The sequence below is a fragment of the Aotus nancymaae genome, unplaced genomic scaffold (assembly GCF_030222135.1).
Source record: "Aotus nancymaae isolate 86718 unplaced genomic scaffold, 86718_ANA_hifiasm-v0.15.2.pri h1tg000089l, whole genome shotgun sequence".
Classification (NCBI taxonomy): Eukaryota; Metazoa; Chordata; class Mammalia; order Primates; family Aotidae; genus Aotus; species Aotus nancymaae.
This window is the reverse complement of record NW_026988504.1, coordinates 6,815,257-6,839,951: the sequence shown is the minus strand read 5'-3', so window position 1 is coordinate 6,839,951 and position 24,695 is coordinate 6,815,257. Positions and strand designations below refer to the sequence as shown.

General features: G+C 56.1%; 1 protein-coding gene across 1 annotated transcript in view; it reads right to left on the bottom strand.

Annotated features, from left to right (window-relative positions):
• Nucleotides 1–2,790: 2,790 nt before the first annotated feature.
• QRICH2 (glutamine rich 2) overlaps nucleotides 2,791–24,695 on the bottom strand; it is a 28,505-nt gene continuing 6,600 nt past the window's right edge. The window contains exons 4-19 of the mRNA XM_012453915.2: nucleotides 20,616–22,629; nucleotides 19,592–19,677; nucleotides 18,090–18,175; nucleotides 17,525–17,639; nucleotides 12,248–12,499; nucleotides 11,238–11,360; nucleotides 11,063–11,137; nucleotides 10,692–10,856; nucleotides 10,439–10,560; nucleotides 9,768–9,833; nucleotides 9,442–9,543; nucleotides 8,386–8,586; nucleotides 6,484–6,631; nucleotides 5,995–6,082; nucleotides 4,836–4,964; nucleotides 2,791–2,969 (exon numbers count right to left, since the gene is read on the bottom strand). Of these exons, the coding sequence (XP_012309338.2) occupies nucleotides 2,791–2,969; nucleotides 4,836–4,964; nucleotides 5,995–6,082; nucleotides 6,484–6,631; nucleotides 8,386–8,586; nucleotides 9,442–9,543; nucleotides 9,768–9,833; nucleotides 10,439–10,560; nucleotides 10,692–10,856; nucleotides 11,063–11,137; nucleotides 11,238–11,360; nucleotides 12,248–12,499; nucleotides 17,525–17,639; nucleotides 18,090–18,175; nucleotides 19,592–19,677; nucleotides 20,616–22,629 (3,951 nt within the window). The remainder of the gene's footprint in view (nucleotides 2,970–4,835; nucleotides 4,965–5,994; nucleotides 6,083–6,483; nucleotides 6,632–8,385; nucleotides 8,587–9,441; nucleotides 9,544–9,767; nucleotides 9,834–10,438; nucleotides 10,561–10,691; nucleotides 10,857–11,062; nucleotides 11,138–11,237; nucleotides 11,361–12,247; nucleotides 12,500–17,524; nucleotides 17,640–18,089; nucleotides 18,176–19,591; nucleotides 19,678–20,615; nucleotides 22,630–24,695) is intronic.

Below are 24,695 nucleotides of genomic sequence, written 5' to 3'. Positions count from 1 at the left end.
CTGGTTCGTGGTGCTTTTATTTCCATTGGTGGGTGAATCAGTCTCCTTGGAAGAGGGGTGGTGGGGGTCCCTTGCCATTGGGCTGGTCTGGGTGTTTCTTGCTGTGTGGTCACAGCGGGGGCTCTGGCAGTGCAGGCAGGGTCCAGCTTGGTGTGGGGAGGGGAGGAGGGGCCGGAGTCCGTCTTGAGTTGCTGTGACCTTCCCTTCTGGCCCCATCAGTGTAGCCACTACCTGCAGAGCCCTAGTGAGGAGCACTGGAAGCCATTTCCATCTGCTGTGGGGAGAGCTGCCTCTTCTAGCTGGGGGTGTCCTGATGCCCCCCCAGGCCCTACCAGCAGGCATCTTCTAGCTGGGCTCATCTCTGATATTCCTACCCTCGCTTCCCAAGGCAGTGTGTCCCTGTGGGCTGTGGAATGACCATGACCCAAAGGTCAATTAAGGCTGTCAGGGAGCCATAGACAGGGCAGGTCCCCAGAGGGGCCTGCTTCCACCCGCCTCCCCATAGCCCTGCAGGGGCAGCGTGTGTGAGGCTGCCGGTTCTGACCCAGCAGCCCAGCCTGGGGTGGTCCTGTGGTGTTGGAGGTCAGCTTCGTGGGGAGCCTGTCCACCTGGTTGATGGGGGTGACAGCCACATGGTTGGGATGCCTCCTCCTTCCCTGCCCTTCACCGCCACACTCGGTCCTGGCAGCCCCTTCTTGTCCCTTCCTCCTGCCTTGCCCTCTGCTGCGGTCTAGGGCTCAGGCCCTGCTGGAACACAGGCAGGACAGGGGTTCTCGAGGTTCAGGCCAGAAGTGAAGTGAAAATCGAGAGGGACTGGACCTGGCACACCCCCTCCCCACCCCCGCATCCTGCCTCCAGGACTCCTGGGGCCCTTCCCACGGCGGGGCAGCCCCTCCTTCAGTGGAGTGGAACGGTGGGCCCCGAGGCCCCTCCACCTCAGCGTGGGACACAGACATGCCGTGCTTGGAAGCTGGGTTCTTCGTCCTTTCAGTTTTGTTTCCTGGTTGGAAACCCCTGAGACTCCTCCCCTTCCGCTGCCCACCTGTGCTTTCCCAGGCTGGAAGGGGCAGCCCCTCTCGGCAGGTGGGCGGTTACGCTGTGACATCCCCGGACTGCCTGGGCCCGAGATGGGGTCCACCCAGGTGCGGGCCTTGCCCAGGTGCGGGAATGGTGGGGGTTGGCCTGGCCGGCTTAGGGAATGTCGCTCTGGGCCCTTCTGTGGGTGTGGGGAAGGCCTGGGTGGTGAGGAGGACTGGGCTGTGCCTCCCTGCCAAGCTGGTGAATTTGGTTTTAGGCCCAGGAAACTGAGCCGACCTTCTGACATTTCACAGCCAGGGTGGGGCCGAGAGCAGCAGGCGCCCAGCTGGAGTGGGGGAGGGGTGGCCCTGCCCTGCCTCCTGCCTGCGGGGAGAGGTGCTGGGGCAGGGGCGTGCCCACTTGGGACTCCGCTGTCTGAGCAGCTCCTTTCTTCTGTGCAGCCCTGAGCACGACCTCATGACATGAAGATTTGCTGGGTCTCTGCAGAGTAAGCCAGAGGGAGCACCCACCCACCCAGCCAAGCCCGCTCCAATTTACCCACACCAGGGTCAGGAGCCAGAAACCTGTTCTGGGCTGTTTCTCGCCACTTTCCTTTCCTGTGTGATTCTGTCTCCTCACACCCCAAAGCGAGCCTCTTGCCCCAGAAATCCCTTTCCCATGCTGGGGCGATGGGAACTGGGGGTGGGGGGAGCCCCACTCTCAACTCCAAGCACTTCCTTTTCCCTGAACGGGGAGCCTCTGGGGCAGTCAGGCCTTGGTGATTTCAGGGCTTTATAAACCTCAGGGTTGGGGACCACTTTCATCTAATGGGGGACCCCTAGAATCTGGATGAAGCCCAAGCTTGGGACGTCAGGAGACCCCTGGGTCCCTGGAGCTTCAAGTGGGTTGCGGCCATGAAGGAGCCTCGTCCCTAGCAGTTGCTGCACAGACCCGAGCTCAGTCCCACCTGCACGCCTCTGTCCCCTCACCTGCCAAATGATGGGTCCCTTGCCTGCAGGTGTTGGGGGCCAGAGCGGACGGAAGCAAATCGCGCCAAGCAGGGGGCTCACAGCACTCTCCACCCACCTTATGTTTTTTGCTCTGTATCTTCCTGGGGAGGAGGGAGATGGGGAAACTGGGCCACAGCCATGGCAGCCCCTGGTCTGAGCCTTCAGGCCCTGGCTGTCTCTGCCGCAGCCCACTCAAGGGACAGCAGTGGAGGGCAGCAAACAGAAACTGGCCCAGCGTGCTGCAGGGGTTTGCCTCTGGCCATTGGCACTACTTCCCTGGAATTCCATGCCAGGGGTCAGGAACCACCTTGAGCCAGCAGCAAGAGCAAGCGGGCAGCCGCCACCCTCACCCGCAGAGTGCTGGACACTGGCTGCACAGCCCCAGCCCCCCAGGGGAGAAGGCAGGTCTGGAGCCAGAAGGCACAGCACCCTGGGTCTAGCCGAGGTCAGTAGAGAGCTGGTGGGGTGAGAGCAGGCCCAGCCGGTCCCAGGGCCTGGAGTCTCCCTGTCCCCAGTGCAATGTCCAGCCCTCCCGAAGCCCCAGCGCCCTCAGAGAACAGAGGCTGAGGACTCACTCTCAGGCTACAAACCAGACCTGCTGTCCAAGAGAATGTCTGCCGAGCAGGCGGGCCTGGGGGTGTCTGGAGGCACGTGGGGGGCTGCCTGGCCAGCAGTGGGCACTTCCCTCTCCCTCCGTCTTCCTGTCAGAGAAGATTCGCCATGCCAAAGCTTCCTCCTGAACGTTTACTTACACCTCTGCTCACTAAGCATTGGTGGACTGTGGCCCCGCGGTGGGCTCCTCGAGCCCCTCCCCAGGAAGCACGTCCATGTGTCTCTCTGGCCCCCCGTTTGCCACCTCGGCAGGGCTGAGCGGGTGCGTTGTGTTCAGCGGAGGGAGACGCCCGTCAGAGGAAGGTCTGTCTTTCTGTTGAAGCAAAAAAACTGCAAGACAGAGGGGCTGAGTTTGCTCGCCATATTCCCCACGCCCACTGGGGCCCCCCCTCAGCCTGCCCAAAGCCCAGGGAAGTTAGGAGCAGTTCTGTTTGCCGGCTGGACTGAAACAGGCTGGAGGGGAGCTGCCAGGGCTGTGCGGCACAGGCTCTTCTGAGCTCCTAAGCAGTCATGAAGCACCCTTCATAATCTTTGTGAATGAAAAGTAAGTGCCTGGGCATGGTGGCCCAGGCATGTAATCCCAGCACTTTGGGAGGCTGAGGCAGGCAGATCATGAGGTTAGGAGATCAAGACCAGCCCAGCCAATATGGTGAAAACCCCGTCTCTACTAAAAATACAAAAATTAGCCTGGTGTGGTGGTGGCACGTGCCTGTAGTCCCAGCTACTCTGGAGGCTGAGACAGAAGAATTGCTTGAACCCAGGAGGTGGAGGTTGCAGTGAGTCGAGATTGCACCACTGCACTCCAGCCTGGGTGACAGAGCAAGATGACTTCTCAAAAAAAAAAAAAAAAAAAAGAAAAGAAAAAAAAGCAAACATATCTCAAAAAAAAGAGAAAAAGCAAACAGGTTTTCTGTTAATCCAGACACTAGGTGATCTGCCAACAGGTACAGGAATTTTTCGTGACTACCAGTCCCTCTCTCCGGCTTCCAGAGCATTTCAGCGCCCTTAGAGCAGACGATGCAATGCCTGGGAGACGGGAGCTAAGTACCCCCAAGAAAACCGTTCTGGGAGCCAGGGTGACAGTCCTGTGCTCACTCTCCTCCACTGAGACCTGTCGTTCCCAGCGCAGCCTCTGGGCCAGAGGGCTTGGCTTCGAACTCCAGCTCTGCCGCTTCCTGGCTGTGTGACCTAGAGCAAGCAGCTTCACCTCTCTGTGCCTCGCCTCAGTTTTCTCAGCTGTAAGTGGTACTAACAATGGTCCCTACCTCAGTGCTGCTGCGTGGCCTAAAACTGGTTCATCCGTGTAAAGCTCCTAAATTAACTCCCTGGCCTGCAGGGGCCTGGATGACGGCGAGGAGCCATCAGCACCGCAGACACTACTCTGTTGTGATTTCCTCCTCCCTCAGCCACAGGCTCTCCGTGAGGGCTGGAGTGATGTTGGAGCATCTAACCTAGGAGCAGGGGAGAGTGGAGGCTCTGGGGGTGCCTGGACCTCCCACGGGCACCCACAAGGTATGTGGGTACATTGCTGTTTTACAGCAGGAAGGTCTGCAGCTTTTATTAGATTCTCTGGGGGGCCCTAACTCCAAGAAGCACTAACCCAGCACCCCCTCGCTGACAGATGAGGACACTGAGGTCTGGAGAGGGGAGAGACTTGCTCAGGGTCACCTGGCAGTGATCCAGCCTCCTGGCTGCAGGGCCTTTGTGGCTGAACCTGAGAGGTCCTTAGCTCCCTGACCTTCAGGCCCAACTTAGCTCATGGGGAGGTCAGGGACCCAAGGGACCCTCCAGGCCAGAGGCCAGGCAGAGGTTCCTCCATGACAGGGTCTGGGGGTTCTCGGGCACCCGGGCATGGCCTGTGCCCAGCAGCCACTATGCAGAGCCCAGGCGCACGAGCCCCATGACAGCGCACGTGAGCAGGGCAAGGGCGTGGGCCTGGCGGGAGAGATTGGGTGGCAACCCTGTCCCTATTTCATCTTCTGTGGAATGGGGCAGTAACAGCACCTACCCACCTCCCAGAAGGGGCACGAATCACTCAGTCTCTAGGGGTTTCTCTTTTCCCCACCCATCCCCTCCTTTGGCTCCCAGGCCCTCCCCTCTCCAGGGAGATAAAGGTGTGACCCTGCCTGGTCAGGAAAGGGGCCGGCAGGGCCAGCAGGGAGGCCTGGCAGGACGCCCCACCCAGAGGGAAGCTACCTGGGGTGTTGCCAGCAGACATCTGGGCGCTCTGAGGCCGAGAGGGCAGCTGGCCACTGGCGCTGAGGGATGGCTGCCTGTGCACATTCGGCCGGGGCTGCCTGGACTTGCGCTTTGAGGTTCCTGAGCCTGATGGGGACAGGACGGAAGGGTCAGTGCTGAGGCAGCCATGAGAACCCCTGGGGGTGGGGAGAGGGCCGCAGGGCTGCTGGTCACGGCTGGCCTTGGCTGAGTGGGGTCCTCATCTGTCTGAATTTTGGATCTGCCCCAGAGAAGCAGTCTTCATTCATTCTCATGTCCACCCACCCAGCCGCGTGCACAGAGTCCCTGAGGACCTGCACACGTCAGCCCTGTGGCAGGTATGGGGTGAGTTCTGACCCGGGGTTTCCAGGGCAGGAGGGCAGGCATCTAGAAAGGTGCATACACAGCTAAATGAATGATGGGAAGTGACAAACAGCAGACTTTGGGCTGCATCACGTTACGGAAGGTGGGCATTCGGGGGCTGAGGCAGTGGGGGCTCAGCAGAGGGCACTGTGCTGAGTTTTTGGGGATTTTTTGTTTTGTTTTGAGATGGAGTCTTGCTCTGTCGCCCAGGCTGGAGTGCAGTGGTACTATCTCTGCTCACTGCAACCTCCACCTCCTGGGTTCAAGCGATTCTCCTGTCGCAGCCTCCCGAGTAGCTCAGACTACAGGCACGTGCCACCACACCCAGTTAATTTTTTATATTTTTAGTAGAGATGAGGTTTCATCGTGTTAACCAAGATAGTCTCGATCTCCTGACCTTGTGATCCGCCCGCCTCGGTCCCCCAAAGTGCTGGGATTACAGGCGTGAGCCACCTTGCCTGCCTCTGTGTTGAGTTTTGAAGGAGAAGGAGGCCCTGATGATGCCAAGGACAGGGGCCCAGCAGTACAGCTGGGGTGGAGGCTGGCAGGAAAACACAGGGCACTCCATCCCAGCTGATGGCCGAGGCTGGACAGCTGTCCTCCACCTGTGAACATTCACCTGGTGGCTTCTCGAGAGACCTGAACATTTGGAGTCAGGGGAGTGGAGAAGGCAGACACCCAGGGTCCAGTGACCCATAAAAGTGCCAGCCCCCTAACGGATGCACGCCCTGTGGGACCCACGCAAGGCACCTGGTAGCCTCTGGGCTCCACTCACTGTCTTTGCTGAGGATGCCTGGCAGCCTTGTGTCCATCCGTCCCTTGTAAATATGGCCATCCAGGCCCAAGATGTCCACCTCATCATGCTGTAAAGGCAGACAGATGTCGTCACCATCTTAGCACGCACCGTCCCCTCCACCCCCCGTCCCTGCCTCCATGCAGGCCTGAGGCACAGAGCACTGTGGTCTGGGAACCCCCTGGGGGGCTCTGGGAGGCACCAGGGTGGAGAGAGAAGGTGGAGGGAGGTAAATGGTATCCAGTCGAGGTGGGAGGCCTGGGAGGCCGAATGCTGCTGAGTGGGCAGGTGGCTGGGATGAATCCCTCTTCCCAGAAAATAAGAACCTGAGGCTTTAACTGGGTCTGATTAACGAATTGCCTCAAGGCAGAGGGCTGGCTGAGATGGCTTCTTGTGGCTTTAGAGAATGACTCAGGAATCTGGAGCTGTGTCAGGGCCTCCCTCCCTGGTGGCTTCAGGCAGGGTCCTGACCTTCATGGCAATCTGGATCTCTTCAGTGGGATACAGACCCCGGGGCAGGTGCTGCAGGCGGCTGTGGTGGTAGGGGTAGGTGAGGGTGTGGCTGCCCCCGCAGCTCCGGGGCACAGTCGAGTAGCTGTAATTGGCCGTATCTGTCACCCTGTGATGAAGACAGGACAGAGTCATTGGGAGCAGACCGCCAGGGACATGGCCTGGGACTTGCCCATGATGGGGCCGGCCAGAGGGAAGCTCCGCTTCAGGGGTGGCCAGGAGGCAGAGCAGTGGGAGCCCAGAACAGGCGGGCAGGGCCCAGGACAGGTGGATTGGGGTAGAGCAGCTGTGAGGCTGGGTCACCCCAGTGACCATGCACATGAGTGGGCACGCACATACCCTTACACTCACACACGTACCTATACACACATGTACACACACTTTTTTGGGGGGGCAGGGAGACGGAGTCTTGTTCTGTCACCAGGCTGGAGTGCAGTGTCTTGATCTTGGCTCACTGCAACCTCCGCCTCCCGGGTTCAAGAAATTCTCCTGCCTCAGCCTCCTGAGTAGCTGCGACTATAGGCGCATGCTGCCACGAGCGGCTAATTTTTTGTATTTTAGTAGAGAGGGGGTTTCACGGTGTTGCCCAGGCTGGTCTCGAACTCCTGAGCTCAGGCAATCTGCCCTCCTCGGCTTCCCAAAGTGCTAGGATTACAGGCATGAGCCACCGCGCCCGGGGTACACACACTGTTATACACACACATGTTCTCATACATACACGCACTCACACATGCACACTGACATATATACACATGCACACACATACACAGACACATATGCACACACAATACACACAGTATGCACACACGTACTCATACACGCACTCCCACATGCACACTCACTCATATACACATACATACACACACAGACACACATACACACACAATACACACAGGTATGCACACACGTACTCATACACGCACTCCCACATGCACACTCACTCATATACACATGCACACACATACACACACAGACACATATGCACACACAATACACACAGGTATGCACACACGTACTCATACACGCACTCCCACATGCACACTCACTCATATACACATGCACACACATACACACACAGACACATATGCACACACAATACACACAGGTATGCACACACGTACTCATACACGCACTCCCACATGCACACTCACTCATATACACATGCACACACATACACACACAGACACATGCACACACAATACACACAGGTATGCACACATGTACTCATACATGCACTCCCACATGCACACTCACTCATATACACATGCACACACATACACACACAGACACACATATGCACACACAATACACACAGGTATGCACACACGTACTCATACACGCACTCCCACATGCACACTCACACATATACACATGCACACACATACACATATACTCACTTATACAGACACATATGCACACACAGTACACACACACAGGTATGCGCACACACATACACTCACGTCCTCATACATGCACACACACACTCCTAAACCCACACTCACATAGACACATGCACTCACACATGCACACTGACACATATATACATGCACACACATATACATATACTCACTTATACAGACACACATATATGCACACACTTAATACACACACACAGTTATGCACACACATGTCCTCATACATGCACACACACTCCTACACCCACACTCACACGCACTCATACACACCCCTACACACGCTCATACACTGATGCGTACGCACCCACCCACAGACACATGGCTTACATATACACTGATACCCCTCACCCACACCTTCACACACTCACACACAGACACACACCACACTCCTCCCACAGCGTTTGTCTGCACGGCCAGCTCCCCGTGGCCTCGCCCGCCCCTCCCGTACCGCTTGTAGCATGGAGAGCTGAGGCACTGGGCCTGCAGCAGCTCGCGGATGACCTGGCTGCTGGCCTTGGTGGAGCCTCCGAAGTGGATCTGCACCTTCTCGATGTTCGTCAGCATCTTGGAGTGCATGGAGCGCAGGCGCCTCACGCTCTGCTCCATCTGCGCCAGGTCACCCCGAGGGAAGGCAGTGCCCAGCTTGAGGCTGCAGGGTGTGAGCAGAACAGAGGGAGCGCTGGCCCACGGGGAGCCTTGACCTTGTGTCAGCCGCATCCTTCTGTTCTGGGTCCCTTTTGTGCAAGACCCAGCTAGCCCCGTGGGCGCTTGGTCGAAGGCTGGGGTCGCTGAGCAACTTGACCCCTCAGTCAGATCAGCCCTTTCCACGGCACCTGAGGGCCAGACTTGCTGGGAAGGCTTTCTCCAGATGGAGCAGGCCAGCCAAATGGAAGACAGCCCGGCTCCCTCTGCAGCTGCGGGCGGAGGAGCTGAGGGCAGCCCGGGACTTCCCATCACAGCGCACCTGGCCCTGCACACCAGAACCCTTAGGGCTTCCAAGAGCAGTCTGAAGTCCTCTGTACTGTGGACTCCCATCCTTAGGAGAAGGGGAGCAGCAAGAGGCAGGCAGGAGCCGGAGGGAGCGTGAGATGCCCCCCACCAGCCTCCCTCCTTGGCTGAGCCCACCCTCCGGCTGAGTGATACCGGACCCTCCCCTCACTGCTGTAATCCCAGGGTTGCCGAGTTAGCCGAAGGCTGGGGAAGAGGTCGAGAAACAGAGAAGTAGAGGAGCTCTCAGAAGCAGATGGCGCCCTTGACAAAGTCCCACTGTAGCTCCCAAAGGCAGGTGTCACTAGGTCTGCCTCCTCCGCTCATGCCCTGGGAACTGCCAGGAAGCTAGTTCAGAAATCAGCCTGTGGCCGCCACCGTCCCACCCCAAAGAGGAGGCTCTCCACACTATTCCACAGCACTGCCTTCTGTCACGTTCTGCCAGGCCCTCGGGAGTCATCTCTGTCCTCTGCCTTCCCCGTCCAGAGCCCTGGCCCTGGCCCCTGCTGTCCCTTACTTGCGGCTATGCTGCCGGACCTGCTCCAGTTCAAATACCGTGTAGGGGCGGATGGAACAGTGCCCGGGTAGGCCTGGACCTGCAGGGGTCACCGGGATGGCTCTGGGTAAGGACAGAGAAAAAAGGGGTGGGTCAGAGTGGGACAAGTCCCATCCCCCAAATCCACCTGCCTAAAGAACCTTCCCACCTGTCCCCCACCTGGGAGGGAGCGAGGGCTGGAAGCCGACCCACGAGAGAAAGGGAGAGGACAGGGTGGACACAGGTGGAGAAGGGAGGAGACGCAGCCCCGCCGTGCGAGGCCACGTGCTGGCGATGTGGGCACTCACTGTCCGGTCACGGTTGTCTCCAAGGGCCGGTCACATGAGAGGCAGTGGAAATGTGCCAGAAGCTGCCTGTTAGGAATAAGACACGTACGCAGGATGAGTGCTCTGCCTGGAAGTCCCAGAGGGGCCTGGGCCTCTGCAGGCCACGCAGGCTGGAAGCTCAGTCCACCAGGGTGCAGACCATGTCCCTGCTCCCCAGGAATCCATCTGCTCCCACCTCGGGGCTCGCATCCCACACCTCCCTGTCCCAACCCAAAGCCAGCAGGGTTCCCATGGGCCACGGAGGGTGCCCTGTGCACGTCTCGGGGGCCCCCTGGCGGCCACAAATGGGAATCCTGGAATTCAAGCCCAGCACGGGCCAGGTCCTATGGACCAGCCCTCAGGAGCTGTCTCGGCTCTGGGTACTGAGGACCTCTCCCTGTTGAAAGGCCGAGCTTAGCTCAGCCAAACCCAGAGAGCCTTAAGCCTCCCTCACTCCCTTTCTCTGCTGTAATACGAAGGGGCCTGAGCTGGAAGAGCATGTCAAGCTCTAAAATTCTGTCCCTCCAACCGTGGGACAGTCCCGGGCAGGATCCACTGTGTGCTGGCCGGTGTTTGTCTGGGAACCCCCAGCCCCCTCTGCCCTCACCCTCCACAGAGTGTGCCAGCCTCCTCCCCTGCCTCCCAGGCCTCACCTCCGCATGGCGGCCGCCTCGTCTGCCTGGTAGAGCGGGGGGCGCTCTCTGAGCTGCTGTCGCAGCGATTTCCACCGATCCTCCAGCAGCTGCTTCAGTGGGTCCAGCTCCAGGCGGTCCAGCTGCGGCGGGGGAAGGGGGGCCGTGGGACCTCTAACAAAGCAGGTGGGGGGCTGGCCCAGGAGAAGGTAGTGCTGTCCCGATCCTGGGGGCAGGGCTGTGGGATGGAAGGCCCTGCTGTGCCCCGCCTCACCTTGGTGTCCATCTCTGTGAGCAGCTTTTCCAGAATCTTCTGCCAGTCCTGCTCCTGCGCACTCATCTTGGCCACCAGCTCCTGCATCATGTGGTTCAGCTGCTCTGTGGTGGCATCAAACTGGATACGGCTCACTTTGGTGGCCAGAGCACTCTTGTCGGCTTTCTGCCCGGAGAGAGACAGAGGTCCCCGCATCTGGGAGAAGGCCATGGAGGGGCCCCGTTCCCTGGGGGTGTCGACCCCTGTCACCAGGCAGGTTTCTGGGAGGCCACCCTCCTCTTGCCAGCTCCCCTCCACTTGGCCTTTCAAAGAATGGCCAGCGAGACTGCCCCGTGACAGACTCAGCGTGGCTCCTGGGGCCTGGTACCCACCACATCGATCTCCATCTCCAGGTGCTCCCTGTTGGCCTTTTCCTTTTCCAGCTTCTCCAGACCCTGGTACAGCATCTGGGGAGGCCAAGTGACCAGAGAAAAAGGAGCCGGAGCTGCAGGGCTGGGGGCACCACACTGAGCCCCGGCCCATCCCGGCCACCCCGCGGCTACTCACAGCGATGTCCTTCTGCTTCTGCCGATGGTCCTCGATGAGGTTGCTGGTGGTGACGTTGAGTTTCTCACAGTCACCCTGCACCTGCAGGATGGCACTCTGCACGCGGCCCAGCAGCTCCTCATCCTGCGGTAGGAGGGTCGGGAAGGCTCTCTGAGGCTGCTGGTGCGATCCCACCCCCTGCTACCATAGTATTGCTGCCCCCAGATAAAGTGGCCCTTATAACATCTCAAGGGCTGGGAGCGGTGGCTCGTGCCTGTGATCCTGGCACTTTGGGAGGCTGAGGCAAGAGGATCACTTGGGCCCAGGAGTTCCAGAACAGCCGGGCAACATAGGGAGACCCTGTCTCAAAACAACAACGATGGAAAACAATTTCCCACTAACGGTGGGGAAGGCTCTCTGTCTGCCCTTTGTGGGTGTCCACTCCCACAGGACACAAGCGTCAGTCACCCACATTCCCATGGACTAGCCTCGGGACGCTGGCCTTCGGTGAGGGGTCAGTAGAGGTGATGGGGGCTCCGGAGTGATGCCCCATGGTGCTTGGGAGCTGGGCTGTGGGCTTTAATCTCCCCTCCTCTCCTGGCCCAAATCCGATTTCCTCAGCCCAAGAGATAGGACCCAGGACTTGTGGGTGCGCCCGCCCCCACCAGCAAGCCTGCCCTTTCGAGGGAAATTGAGAGGGGGTCGGAAGACTAGCGTGCCAGGGAGACAGCGTCTCCTACAGTTGGGCCTGTGTCTCCAGGGCGTGTGACTCAGTGGGCCTGTGCTGTCCCACCCCATCAAGCCCGCTCTGCCCCACGGTCTCCCGTCCTCAGAGCTAGTTCTGCTGCTACCCTCACTGTTGACCTGCAGAAAGACCAAGGACTTCTGTGGGATCTGGCTAAAGGGCTCCACCGTGGATAGCTGACCTTGGGGACAAACGCCCGCCCCGCCTCCGTGGGTCTGCAGCAGGGCGGACCTCCCCTGTGGGGCCATGTCCAGGTGCAGGAGGAGGAAGGTGAGCAGAGCCCCACCTGTCTCTGGAGCTTGGCCTTCTTGGAGGGCCGGGAGACCACCAGTCTGTTGACCATGTCCTGGAGCTGCTCATAGCGCTGCACCAGTGTGCTGACCTGATGGCTCACGTCCAGGCTGCAGGCTGGACAGGTGGCCTCAGGGTCAATCTGGCCAGGAGCCAAGGTGTAGGCCTGGTGCGGGGCCATGCTCATGGACAGGAGCGTGGAGGAGGAGGCCAGCATGCTCTCGATGATCGTCCTGAGCTTGTCCAACTGTGTGCAGGAGAGATGGCGGCAGCAGGGCAGTGAGGCTGGTCACGGCCATGCTCCGCCCACGCCGGCACCGCTCCTAGGCTGTGTGCCTCTCCCCTGTCACACTCTGGGCAGTCACTGCATCCTAAGTGCCTCCCAGAGCATGTGCCATTGTGGGCGCTCTATCCGGTAAATGGTGAGTAGAGAGGGTTCTCTGGGAGCACAGCGTCAGTGCTGAACTAAGGCCTTGCAGAAGGAAGGCCCCTAGAGCTTCCTCCGGCCCCCACCCCCCCAGCTCAGTGTGAGAACATCTCTTCTTGAGCTAAATCCACAAGTGCTGCTGCCAGTTAGCCGGGCCATAAACACACAGAGGACCCTGAGGACACATAGGCCCCGCCCTGGGCTCTGGGGCTGGGAGGGGTGGGCTTGCACACGCTCCTGTTCAGATGCCAGGGGGAACGGGCAGGTTCCATCCACCTAGCATGGAAATAACTAACGATACAGGAAGAGGGCACGTGCCGACACTACTCCAGCGGCGTCTCCTATGAGCCTTGAAGGTTGCCCCCATGTTCTCTGCATCCCTCAGGCCCTGTTGGTCACCACAAATGAGGGCTCCTAGGTCGACAGCTGATCCAAGGGCAGCCGGTCCCTCAACCGGCCAAAGACCTGTGACATGTCACCTGGCTCATAAAGAGAGGCTGGGCCAACCCGGGCTCCTCTTTTGGGAGTGGGTGATGAAGCAGAAAGGACTCCGCAGGGCTGGAGTGGCCGCTGTGGACCACGAAGGACAAGATGATGGAGAGTGGGATGGGAGAGAGACACGGGGGGCTGAGGGGACGGGTAAGGAGAGGGACACAGCCACCCACAAAAGCAGATGCGGAAGGACCAGCGGGGTGGCCTGCCCCAGCCTCCGCCATGGCCTGGAGGTTCCCTTTTTCTCTGCTCCCTACAGCTGCACATCCCCAGCGCACGCCCTGTTGCCTGGGCTCGAAGACACACCGCCGCTTATAACCAGAAAAGCCTGCGTGGAGGCAGGCACCTCTGAGAGCCCCGGAGGCGGAGGGACCGACCAGTTCTCTCTCAAAAAGAGGAAGAGGCCTCCCAGAAAAATGGGCATTTCAGTGGAGTCTTAAGACTAAGCCGCAGCTCTCTGTGCAAAGAACAGCAGGAGAGAATAGGAGTGCATTAGAGAAAGGCCGCACGCCATGGTAGCTATCGATGGGGCATGTGGAAGCGGGGCCTCTGAAAAAAGGCTGCAAAAGGAGGCTAGGTCAGCCCAACAGGAAGCGGATTCCCTTCATTTTTCTTCTTGAGACGGAGTCTCGCTTTGTCGCCAGGCTGGAGTACAATGGTGCGATCTTGGCTCACTGCAACCTCCGCCTCCCAGGTTCAACGATTCGCCTGTCTCAGCCTCCTGAGTAGCTGGGACTATAGGTGCACGCCACCACACCCAGCTAATTTTTGTATTTTTAGTAGAGACGGGGTTTCACTATGTTGGTCAGTATGGTCTCAATCTCTTGACCTTGTGATCCACCTGCCTCAGTATCCCAGAGTGCTGGGATTACTGGCGTGAACCACTGCACCTGGCCCCCAGGAAGTGGACTCTTTGCTGAGTGTGGTCCTGGGACAGCCAGACATGAGCTTGGACTGACAGGTGACTCTGAAACACTCTTAGCTGCTCCTCAGGCAGGACACTTGGACTGGAGTCATGAAATGGTGCACACCACAGTTTCAGCAACTCGGGAGGGAGCCCGGAATGTGGCTGAAAGCACAAGGGGGCTGGGCGCGGTGGCTCACGCCTGTAATCCCAGCACTTTAGGAGGCTGAGGCGGGCGGGTCACCTGAGGTCAGGAGTTCGAGACCAGCCTGGCCAACGTGGAGAAACCCTGTCTCTCCTAAAAATATGAAAATTAGCCAGGTTTGGTGGCAGGTACCTGCAACCCCAGCTACTCAGAAGGCTGAGGCTGGAGAATCACTTGAACCTGAGCGGCACGGGTTGCAGTGAGCCGAGCTCATGGCATTGCACTGCAGCCTGGGTAACAAGAGTGAAACTCCGTCTCAGAAAAGAAAAACAGAAAAACAAAAAAACTTTTACATGAATGTTCATTACTCGTTATAGCCAAAGGATGGAAACGAACCAAATGTCTTTAAGCTGATGCCCAGAAAAACAAAGTGTGGGAACGTTATTCAGCCATAAAAAGGAATGGAGTGTTGACACGCTACAGCACGGATGAGCCTGGAAAACATCGTGCTGAGTGAAAGAAGCCAGCTACAAAAGTCATACGTTGTATGACTCCATGTATATGAGATGTCCAGAATAGACTAATCCACGGTGGCAGAAAGCAGATTCGTGGTTGCCAGGGGCTGAGGGATAGAAGGGAATGGGGAGGGATTGCTAAGAGTTACAGGGTTTCTTTTGGGGGTGATTAAATGCTTTGGAATTAGATTGTGGTGATAGTTGCAGAACTTTGTGAATGTACTAAAAACTGCCTTATTCACTTTAAAAGGGTGAATTTTATGATATATGAATTATATCATAAAAAAGGTCGGGAAAGATTGAGACCAGCTTGGCCAACATGGTGAAACCCCGTCTCTACTAAAAATACAAAAATTAGCCAGGCGTGGTGGCTTATGCCTGTCATCCCAGCTACTCAGGAGGCTGAGGCAGGAGAATCGCCTGAACCAAGGAGGCAGAGGTTGCAGTGAGCTGAGACCGAGACACTGCACTTCATCCTGGATGACTGGAAAACTCCATCTCAAAAAAAAAAAAAAAAAGAGGGAAAGAAAGATTGGGAGGTAAACAGGCCTTGGGGGGTGCCTTTCCCTTGCCACCTGCCCCCGTGGACTCAGAGCTGGCTTTGGATAAGGAGGGAGCTAGATCCTGGACACATTTGCTGCCGCCCCTTCTCCCTCCCCTCCTCGCCCACACACCACACACACACACACCCACACACCACAGACACCACACACACACACCACACACACGACACACACACCACACACACACACACCACACACACACACACACCACACACACACCACAGACACCACACACACACAGACACCACACACACAACACACACACCACACACACACACACACAACACACACACACACCACAGACACCACACACACAGACACCACACACACAACACACACACCACACACACACCACACACACACACCACACAGACACACACCACACACCACAGACACAGACACCACACACACCACAGACACAGACACCACCCACACCCCACACACACCCCCCCACACACACCCCACAGACACACACATCACACACACACCCACACCACACACACCACACACACCACAGACACAGACACCACACACACCACAGACACAGACACCACCCACACCACACACACACCACACACACACCCCACAGACACACACGTCACACACCCACACCACACACACCACACACACATCACACACACCCCACAGACACATCACACACCAACACACACCACACACACATCACACACCACATACACACCACAGACACACCACACACACATACCACAGACACACAGCACACACACCACACACACACCACAGACACACAGCACACACACACACCCCACACCCCACACACACACCACACACACACCACACACACCACAGACACCACACCACACACACACCCCACACACACCCCCCCACACACCACACCCCCCACACACACCACACACACACCGAACACACACACATCACAGACACACCACATGCCACACACTCACACACACACCACACGCACCACACACACACCACAGACACAGACATCACACACCACACATACCACACACACCCCACACACACACCCCACACACACACCACACACCCCACACACACACCGAACACACACCACACACACATCACACACACACCACATGCCACACACTCCCACACACACCACACACACACCACACACACCACACACACACCACACACAGACACCCCACACACACCCCACATGCCCCACACGCCACACACACCACACACACACCACACACACCACACCACACACACCACCCACACACCACACACATCACACACCCACACACACCACACACACACCACATGCCACACCCCCCCACACCACACACATCACACACACACACCACACACCCCCCTACACACACCCCACACGCCACACACACCACACACACACCATACACACACACGCCACACCACACACACCCCCACACACCACAGACACCACACACACACAGACACCACACACACCCCACACACACCACATACAAACCCCCCACACACACCCCACAGACACACACCACACACACCATAGACACAGACACCACACACACCCCACACACACCCCACAGACACACACCACACACACATCACACACACCCACAACACACACAACACACACACCCACAACACAACACACACATCACACATACACACCACATACACACACCACATACGCACCACACACACAGCACACACACATCACACACACACACCCCACACACCCCACACACACACCACACACCCCACACACACACACCGAACACACACCACACACCACACACACATCACACACACACACCACATGCCACACACTCCCACACACACCACACACACACCACACACACATACATTGAACACACACACATACCACACACACACCACACACCACACACACACCACATGCCACACACTCCCACACACACCACACACACACCACACACACCACACACACACACACCACACATACCACACACAGACACCCCCCACACACCCCACACGCCCCACACACCACACACACCACACACACACCACACACACCACACCACACACACACACCACACACACCACACACACCCCCCACATGCCACACACACCACACACACACCATACACACACACACTGTACAACACACACACACACACACACACACACACACACACACGGGACGGGAGGGACCTGGTTTCTGACAAGCCAGCTCTGAGAAGGGCCCTTGGTCCCTGGAGCTGAAAAGCGCGGAATCCTCACCTGGTCCTGCAGGTAAAGGGAGGCTTCAGAGACGGAATTTTCCATGGTGGCCTTGCCCGTCTCTTGGCTCTCCCTCAGCTCGGCCAGCTCCTTCTCGATGTCAGCCACGGTGACTCTGGTGCACGACGAGAGACTGATTCCACACTCAGGCCACAGACCCGAGCCCACCCATGCAGAGCCTCAGCCGTCAGGGGTGCAGGGAGGCCAGACACAGCTAGGGTGTCTCTCCCGCACCCCGTCGGAGTTTGTGGGCAGTCCCGGGCCCAGCCTCTGTCCTGGGAGGCTTCTGGGCGGCGGGACTGGGGTCTCCTCTGGCCTCCGACTGGGGCCAGAGTCTGAGAAGCTTCTTTTTGCTTTTCTAAGACCTGGTCCTGAGTTGTTTTGGGAACCTGGGGAGCTTCTACCGGTTCCTTGAACTAGACATGGACAACCTGAAGGGCAGACACAATCCAGGCCGAAGACCGTGGTCCCTTCAGGGGCGCGAGGGAGCCACTGCCGTCATCACCCCCTTGGCTGAGAATCTGTGATTCCAGGGGACCAGTTGCTCTCAGCGGGGACATTTTACCTGAGGTCACCCAGCTGCAAGCTCAGGTCGCCAGCTTTCAGTTCCTTCCCTGGTTCCCCCTCCAGGATCCTTTGCAGCCTTTCCACCTACAACCCCAGTGAATGAGGAGGGTCAGGCAGGCCCGAGCTCCCGCTCGAGTGCACCCCTGCAGCTCATGCCAGCCCCTCTTTCCTCTACTACCCAACCCTCTCCCACAAAAGCCAGGAGCCTCTGTGGATGTCCATCCGCCCATTCATCCATCCCATGGATGTAGAGAGCTGGCGTTAAGAGAATGCCTGGGCTGGGCATGGTGACTCACACCTGTAATCCCAGCACTTTGGGAGGCTGAGGCGGGTGGATCACCTGAGGTCAGGAGTTCAAGACCAGCCTGGCCAACATGGTGAAACCCCGTCTCTACTAAAAAATACAAAAATTAGTGTGGCCTGGTGTCGTGTGCCTATAATCCCAGCTACTTGGGAGGCTGAGGCACAAGAATGGCTTGAACTCAGGGGGCAGGGGTTGCAATGAGCCAAGATTGTGTCACTGGACTCTAGCCTGGGCCACAGAGTGAGACTCTGACTCAATTTACAAAAAAGAGAGAAGGACTGAAGATCCAGCAGTCCCTTGCAATGACCTGTGACCCCAGAAAGTCACAAACTGGACTCCAAGGCTGCCACAGATAATGAAAAGAGCAAAGCCCTTCTGATTTGGCTCAGCTGAATCATAATAGCTTTGAGCATCAGTTAAAAAAAAATTTAAAGACAGGGTCTTGCTCTGTCACTCAGGCTGGAGTGCAGTGGTGCGATCATAGCTCGCTGCAGCCTCAAATTCAGGCTCAAGCAATCCTCCTGCCTCAGCCTCCCCAGTAGCTGGGACTATAGGCATGAACTACCACATCCAGATGATTTTTAAATTTTTTGAAGCGATAAGGCCTTGCTATGTTGCCCAGGCTGGTCTTGAGCTCCTGGGCTCAAGTGATCCCCCCGCCTTGGCCTCTCAAAGTGCTGGGATTATAGGCATGAGGCACCGTGCCCGGCCTGAGCATCAGTTTTTAGATCCAGGAAATGAACACGATGATACCCAAGGTGCGTTTCCTATCTGATAGGATGCAAAGATCCAATCAGATAATAATGTATGAGAAAAGACCGTTCAATCCATAAAATACATATGGAAGGTGCTATTATTAGCATTAAAAGACAAAGTGATACCGGGCACAGTGGTTCACGCCTGTAATCCCAGCACTTTGGGAGGCTGAGGCAGGCAGATCACGAGGTCAGGAGATCGAGACCATCCTGGTCAACATGGTGAAACCCCATCTCTACTAAAAATACAAAAATTAGCTGGGCGTGGTGGCGGACACCTGTAATCCCAGCTATTTGGGAGTCTGAGGCAGGAGACTCACTTGAACCTGGAGGCGGAGGTTGCAGTGAACAGAGATCACGCCACTGCACTCCAGCCTAAGCAACAGAGTGAGGCTCCGTCTCCAAAAAAAAAAAAGGTAAAGCGGGTTGACTCTTCCTTACTTCTGCTTTTTCCTGCCAAACTTCTTTGGCTAAAGTCTTTACAGTGTTCAGCTGTTCTTGCAGGTCAGGAGGGATGATCTTTTTGACTACGGAAAACAGAGACCTTATGATCAGAGGGATCAGAGCTCTAGTGAGCTCCCAAGCTCCATTTCTAGCCCTTGCAACGCTGAAGGTGCCCCAGAGAACAGCAGAACCTATCACTGTATCCTGCATCTCCCGGTGACTGGGAAAGCAGGATGGGAAGAAGGGAGAGTCTAATTTGAATCGGAATGTCCATAGCCCATAGAACATCCACCTGGGGCCTGACATCCTAAAGGGCTTTGGGACAACAGACTCACCAGTTCCATCCACCGCAAAAATCTCAATTATTCTCTGGGCTTGGAGTTGGGAATAGGCAAATGTTAAGTTTTGCTTTGTTTGAGACAGGGTCTCACTCTGTCACCCAGGCTGGAGTGCAGTGATGCGATCACAGCTCACTGCAACCTCTGCCTCCCCGGCTCAAACGACCCTCCCACCTCAGCCTCCCGAGTAGCTGTATTACAGGTGTGTGACACCACGCTGGCTATTTTTTTTTGTGTAGAGATGGGGTTTTGCCATGTTGCCGAGGCTGGTCTCAAACTCCTGGTCTCAAGTGATCTGCCCGGCTCTGCTTCCCCAGGTACTGGGATTACGGTGTGAGCCATTGCTCCCAGTCAAAATGTTAAGTTTAATTCTTCAGCATTCTCTCCCACCCACCTCCCAATGCTACTGCTTTCTGTAACCAGACGCTCTCCCCAGCTGCTGTGCAGAGAGCCTGACAAAGCCACAAGCGCCCGCTCCACTCCTCTCCTGGGGCTTAGATCTTTCCTTTGCCCACCCATTTTTCTGGACTGCAAAGCCTGTGAGACACGCTCCGGATGACACGCTGATTTCAGGGACTCAGGGAGAAGTCTAGCAGCCAGGAGTTGAGGCCAGGGGAAGAAAAGGAGGAAACCCACTGAACACAGAGACGGTGGTTTCTCCTCTGTCGGCAAGTGGCACCCACCCGTCTTCGCCAGCAGGATCTGAATCTTCTCCATCTCGGTTTGGCCGGTCTCCTCCTCATCCAGATCCTTCATACTCTCCTTTAGCTCCAGATAGAGGCCGCTGAGCTCGCCCATCAGACGAAACGTTTCCACTGCCGTGGGGAAACTAGAGCTCATTCTACGCAGTGAATCACGGTGCTCACTCGGGACCTCACTCAAGACTTCGCTCCTTTCTGATGACACTCGGCCGAGGGAGTCTGGACTCCTGAAAAGGGTGATGTCTTGGCCTGGGGCCATCTGGGCAGGAATTCCAGGCTCGTCTGAGGCTTGTGTTCTAGATGGATCCAAACCTTCCTGGCTATGCTGATCAGCACTTAGGAACCTTGGGCCACCAGAGCCAGGATGCGTTGAATCACGGCTGTCTGCGAGAGAGAAAGCACGGCTGCGCTGAGCTGCAACTGGGTGGACCTGGTCATGCTCACCTGGGCCAGGTGATGTCAAATGCTGTTGATCTGGGAGTGTAGATTCCAAGCCTGTGGTCACTGGTGTTGGGCCACGCTGGTTTATCAGAGTGCCAGGATGCATCAAACCTTGCTGATCTATTCCAGGCTGCACCATACCAAGTTGACCTGCACCAGGCTGGACCAAACCAGGCTGATCTGCACCAGGTTGTGCCAAACCAGGCTGATCTGCACCAAGTTGTGCCAGACTATGCTGAATTGCACCAGGTTGTGCCAAACCACGCTCATCTACCCCAGGTTGGCCCAAACCAGGCTGATCTGCACCAAGTTGTGCCAGACCATGCTCATCTACTCCATCATCAGGCTGTATCCGGCCACTAGGAAATGTACCAGGTTGTACCAGACCATGCTGATCCATGCCAGGGTGGACTAAATCAGGTGGATATGCACCAAACTGTACCACATCAATCCGATCTGTACCAGGTTGGACCATGCCAGGCTGATCTACACCAGGCTGTACCAAACCACCCTGACCTGCACCAGATTGGACCAAACCACGCTGACCTGTGCCAGGCTGGACCAAACCAGATTGATCCATTCCAGGCCAGACCAAACCACGCTGACCTGCACCAGGTTGGACCAAGCCAGGAGGATATGCACCAGGCTGCACCAAACCATGCTGGTCTGTAAAAGGTGGAACCAGTCCATGTTGATCTATGCCAGGCCATACCAATCCTTGCTGGTCCATACCAGGGGGTACCAGTCCTTGCTGACCCGTGACTGATATTATAAATCCATGCTGATCCATGACAAGTGGCTCCATACTGCGTTGGTCTGTGCCAGGCAGTGTCATACCAGGCTGGTATGGGCTGAGTGGAACCATAGCATGTCGGTCTGTGCTAGGTAGTTCCAATCCTTGCTGGTCTCTGCCAGGTACTGATGGTGGCACCATACCTTTCTGATCCATGACAAGTGGTATCAGTTCCTGATCATCCATTTCAGGTGGTGGTACACCAAGCTGACCCATGTTGAGGAGTAAGTGCGGGTAAGTGCCAGCATGCATGAATCCAGGCTGATCCGTGCCAGTTGGTTCTAACCCATGGCGATCTGGCCTTGCACGGACCTGACTCTGGCTAGTGGGCACCCTGCTGGGCTGGCCACTGGCCAAGGTTAAGTCCTGTTGAGCTGGGCCAGGACGTGCATCTTGTTCATCTCTTCTTGGATGTGTCAAGGTAAGCTTCTCTCTACTCCTTTGACGATCCGAGTCTAATTTGAATCGGAATGTAGAAGACGGATGGAGTTGTGGCATGTCAGCCTCATCACGGGCCCTCAGCTGCTGCAGTCTGCCAGCACCAGCGGGGACCCTGCTTTGTTCCCTACCAGTCACCCCATCAGAGGGGTGTGCTGTGCCACTAGACCCTGATGCAGTCTGATCCGGGCCAAGACCCCTGGCAGAATCCAGAGCCTGGTCAGTACTTGGTTGCTTGGTAGAGGCTCCGCTTAGAGTCGCATCAGGTGATGTTAAGGAGGTGAACTCTCTGCGCTTAGAAAATCCCATGAGTGTTTCTGAGCCCTGGACGGAGAGAAGAAGGAAATCGGTAACACTCAAAATAGTCACTGTCAGAGTTGGAATAAAGGCAATCTGGGATATCTGACTAAGCTGATTTAGGTTCCCTGGAGAAAAAAACCTTCTGGTCCTAAAAGCTAAGCTTGACATAAAGAAACACACGGATGTTCTGGAAGGCTAGGCCTCCAGATTTTTGAGAATCTGCATATTTGTAAATGACACGTACAAAAATATGTAATTTTTGTGGCCAGGTGAGGTAGCCCACGCCTATAATCACAGCACTTTGGGAGGCCGAGGGGGATGGATCACTTGAGGTCAGAAACTTTGAGACCAGCCTGGCCAACATGGCGAAACCTTGTCTCCACTGAAAATACAAAAATTAGCCAGGTGTGGTAGTACATGCCTATACTCCCAGCTAAGGAGGCTTAAGCAGGAGAATCGCTTGAACCCGGGATGCAGAGGTCACAGTGAACTGAGATTGCGCCATTACACTCCAGCCTAGGCAACAGAGCGAGATTCCGTCTCAAAAAAAAAAAAAAAAAGTGTAATTTTAATTCATAAAAGATGGGAAAACTACAAAATACAAGTGATCCTCTGGACTTCTGCCGAGCCTTTAAATAAAGGACATAATGTATAAGTTTAAAATATAAAGTCTGGGTCGGGCACAGTGGCTCGCACCTATAATTCCAGCACTTTGGGAGGCTGAGGCAGGCAGATCACTTGAGGTCAGGAGTTTGGGACCAGCCTGGCCAATGTGGTGAAACCCCATCTCCATTTTTTTTTTCTTTTTTTTTTTTTTTTCAAGATGGGGTTTCACCATGTTGGTCAGGCTGGTCCTGAACTCCTGACCTCAGGTGATCCGCCCGCCTCGGCCTCCAAAGTGCTTGGATTACAGGCGTGAGCCACCACGCCCGGCCTAAAACCCCGTCTCTACTAAAAATCCAAAAAATTAGCCAGGTGTGGTGGTAGGTGCCTGTTGTCCCAGCCACTCAGGAGGCTAAGGCAGGAGAATCGCCTGAACCTGGGAGGCAGAGGTTGCAGTGAGCCAAGATTGCTCCTCTGCACTCCAGCCTGGTGACAGAGCAAGACTCCGTCTCAGTCAGTCAATCAATGAATCAATAAATAAAATATAAAGTCTGCCCCATTGTTGATGATAAAAGTGTATACTGGAAGGCATGTGAACCATATATTTAAAACATATAGGCTGGGTGTGGTGGCTCATGCCTGGAATCCCAACACTTTGGGAGACCGAGGCAGGTGGATCATTTGAGGTCAGGAGTTTGAAACCAGTCTGGCCAATATCGTGAAATGCTGTCTCTGTAAAAATACAAAAAATCAGCTGGGTGTGATGGTGTACGCCTGTAGTCTCAGCTACTCGGGAGGCTGAGGCAGAAGAATCGCTTGAACCTGGGAGGCGGATGCTGCAGTGAGCAGAGATCGTGCCACTCCAGCCTGGGTGACAGTGTAAGACTCCATCTAAAAAAAAAAAAAAAAAAAAAAATCCAGCATCGAATACAGGAAGTCACAATGGCTGGCACCTGATCAAAGATTGCCAGGCATACCAAGAGGCAGGAAGACATGACCCGTAATGAGGAGATAACCAACTGAGACCAACTCGACACTGGCATATGTGTTAGAATCAGCAGAGATGGACATTAAAACAGTTATAGCTATACACACACACAAGCACACACTTTAGAGACAGGGTCTCGCTCTCTCACCCAGTCTGGAGTGCACAATCACAGCTCATTGCAACCTTTAACTCCTGGGCTCAAGCAATCCTCCCTCTGCAGCCTCCCAAATAGCTAGATAGCTAGGACTACAGATGCATGCCACCATGCCTGGCTAATTTTTTTTTTTTTTTTTTTTTTGAGCAGAGTTTCGCTCTTGTTGCTCAGGCTGGCAGGCTGGAGTGCAGTGGCACAATCTCGGCTCACTGAAATCTCCGCCTCCCAGGTTCAAACGATTCTCCTGCCTCAGCCTCCCAAGTAGCTGGGATTACAGGCATGTGCCACCACACCTGGCTAATTTCATATTTTTAGTAGAGACCACATTGGTCAGGCTGGTCTCGA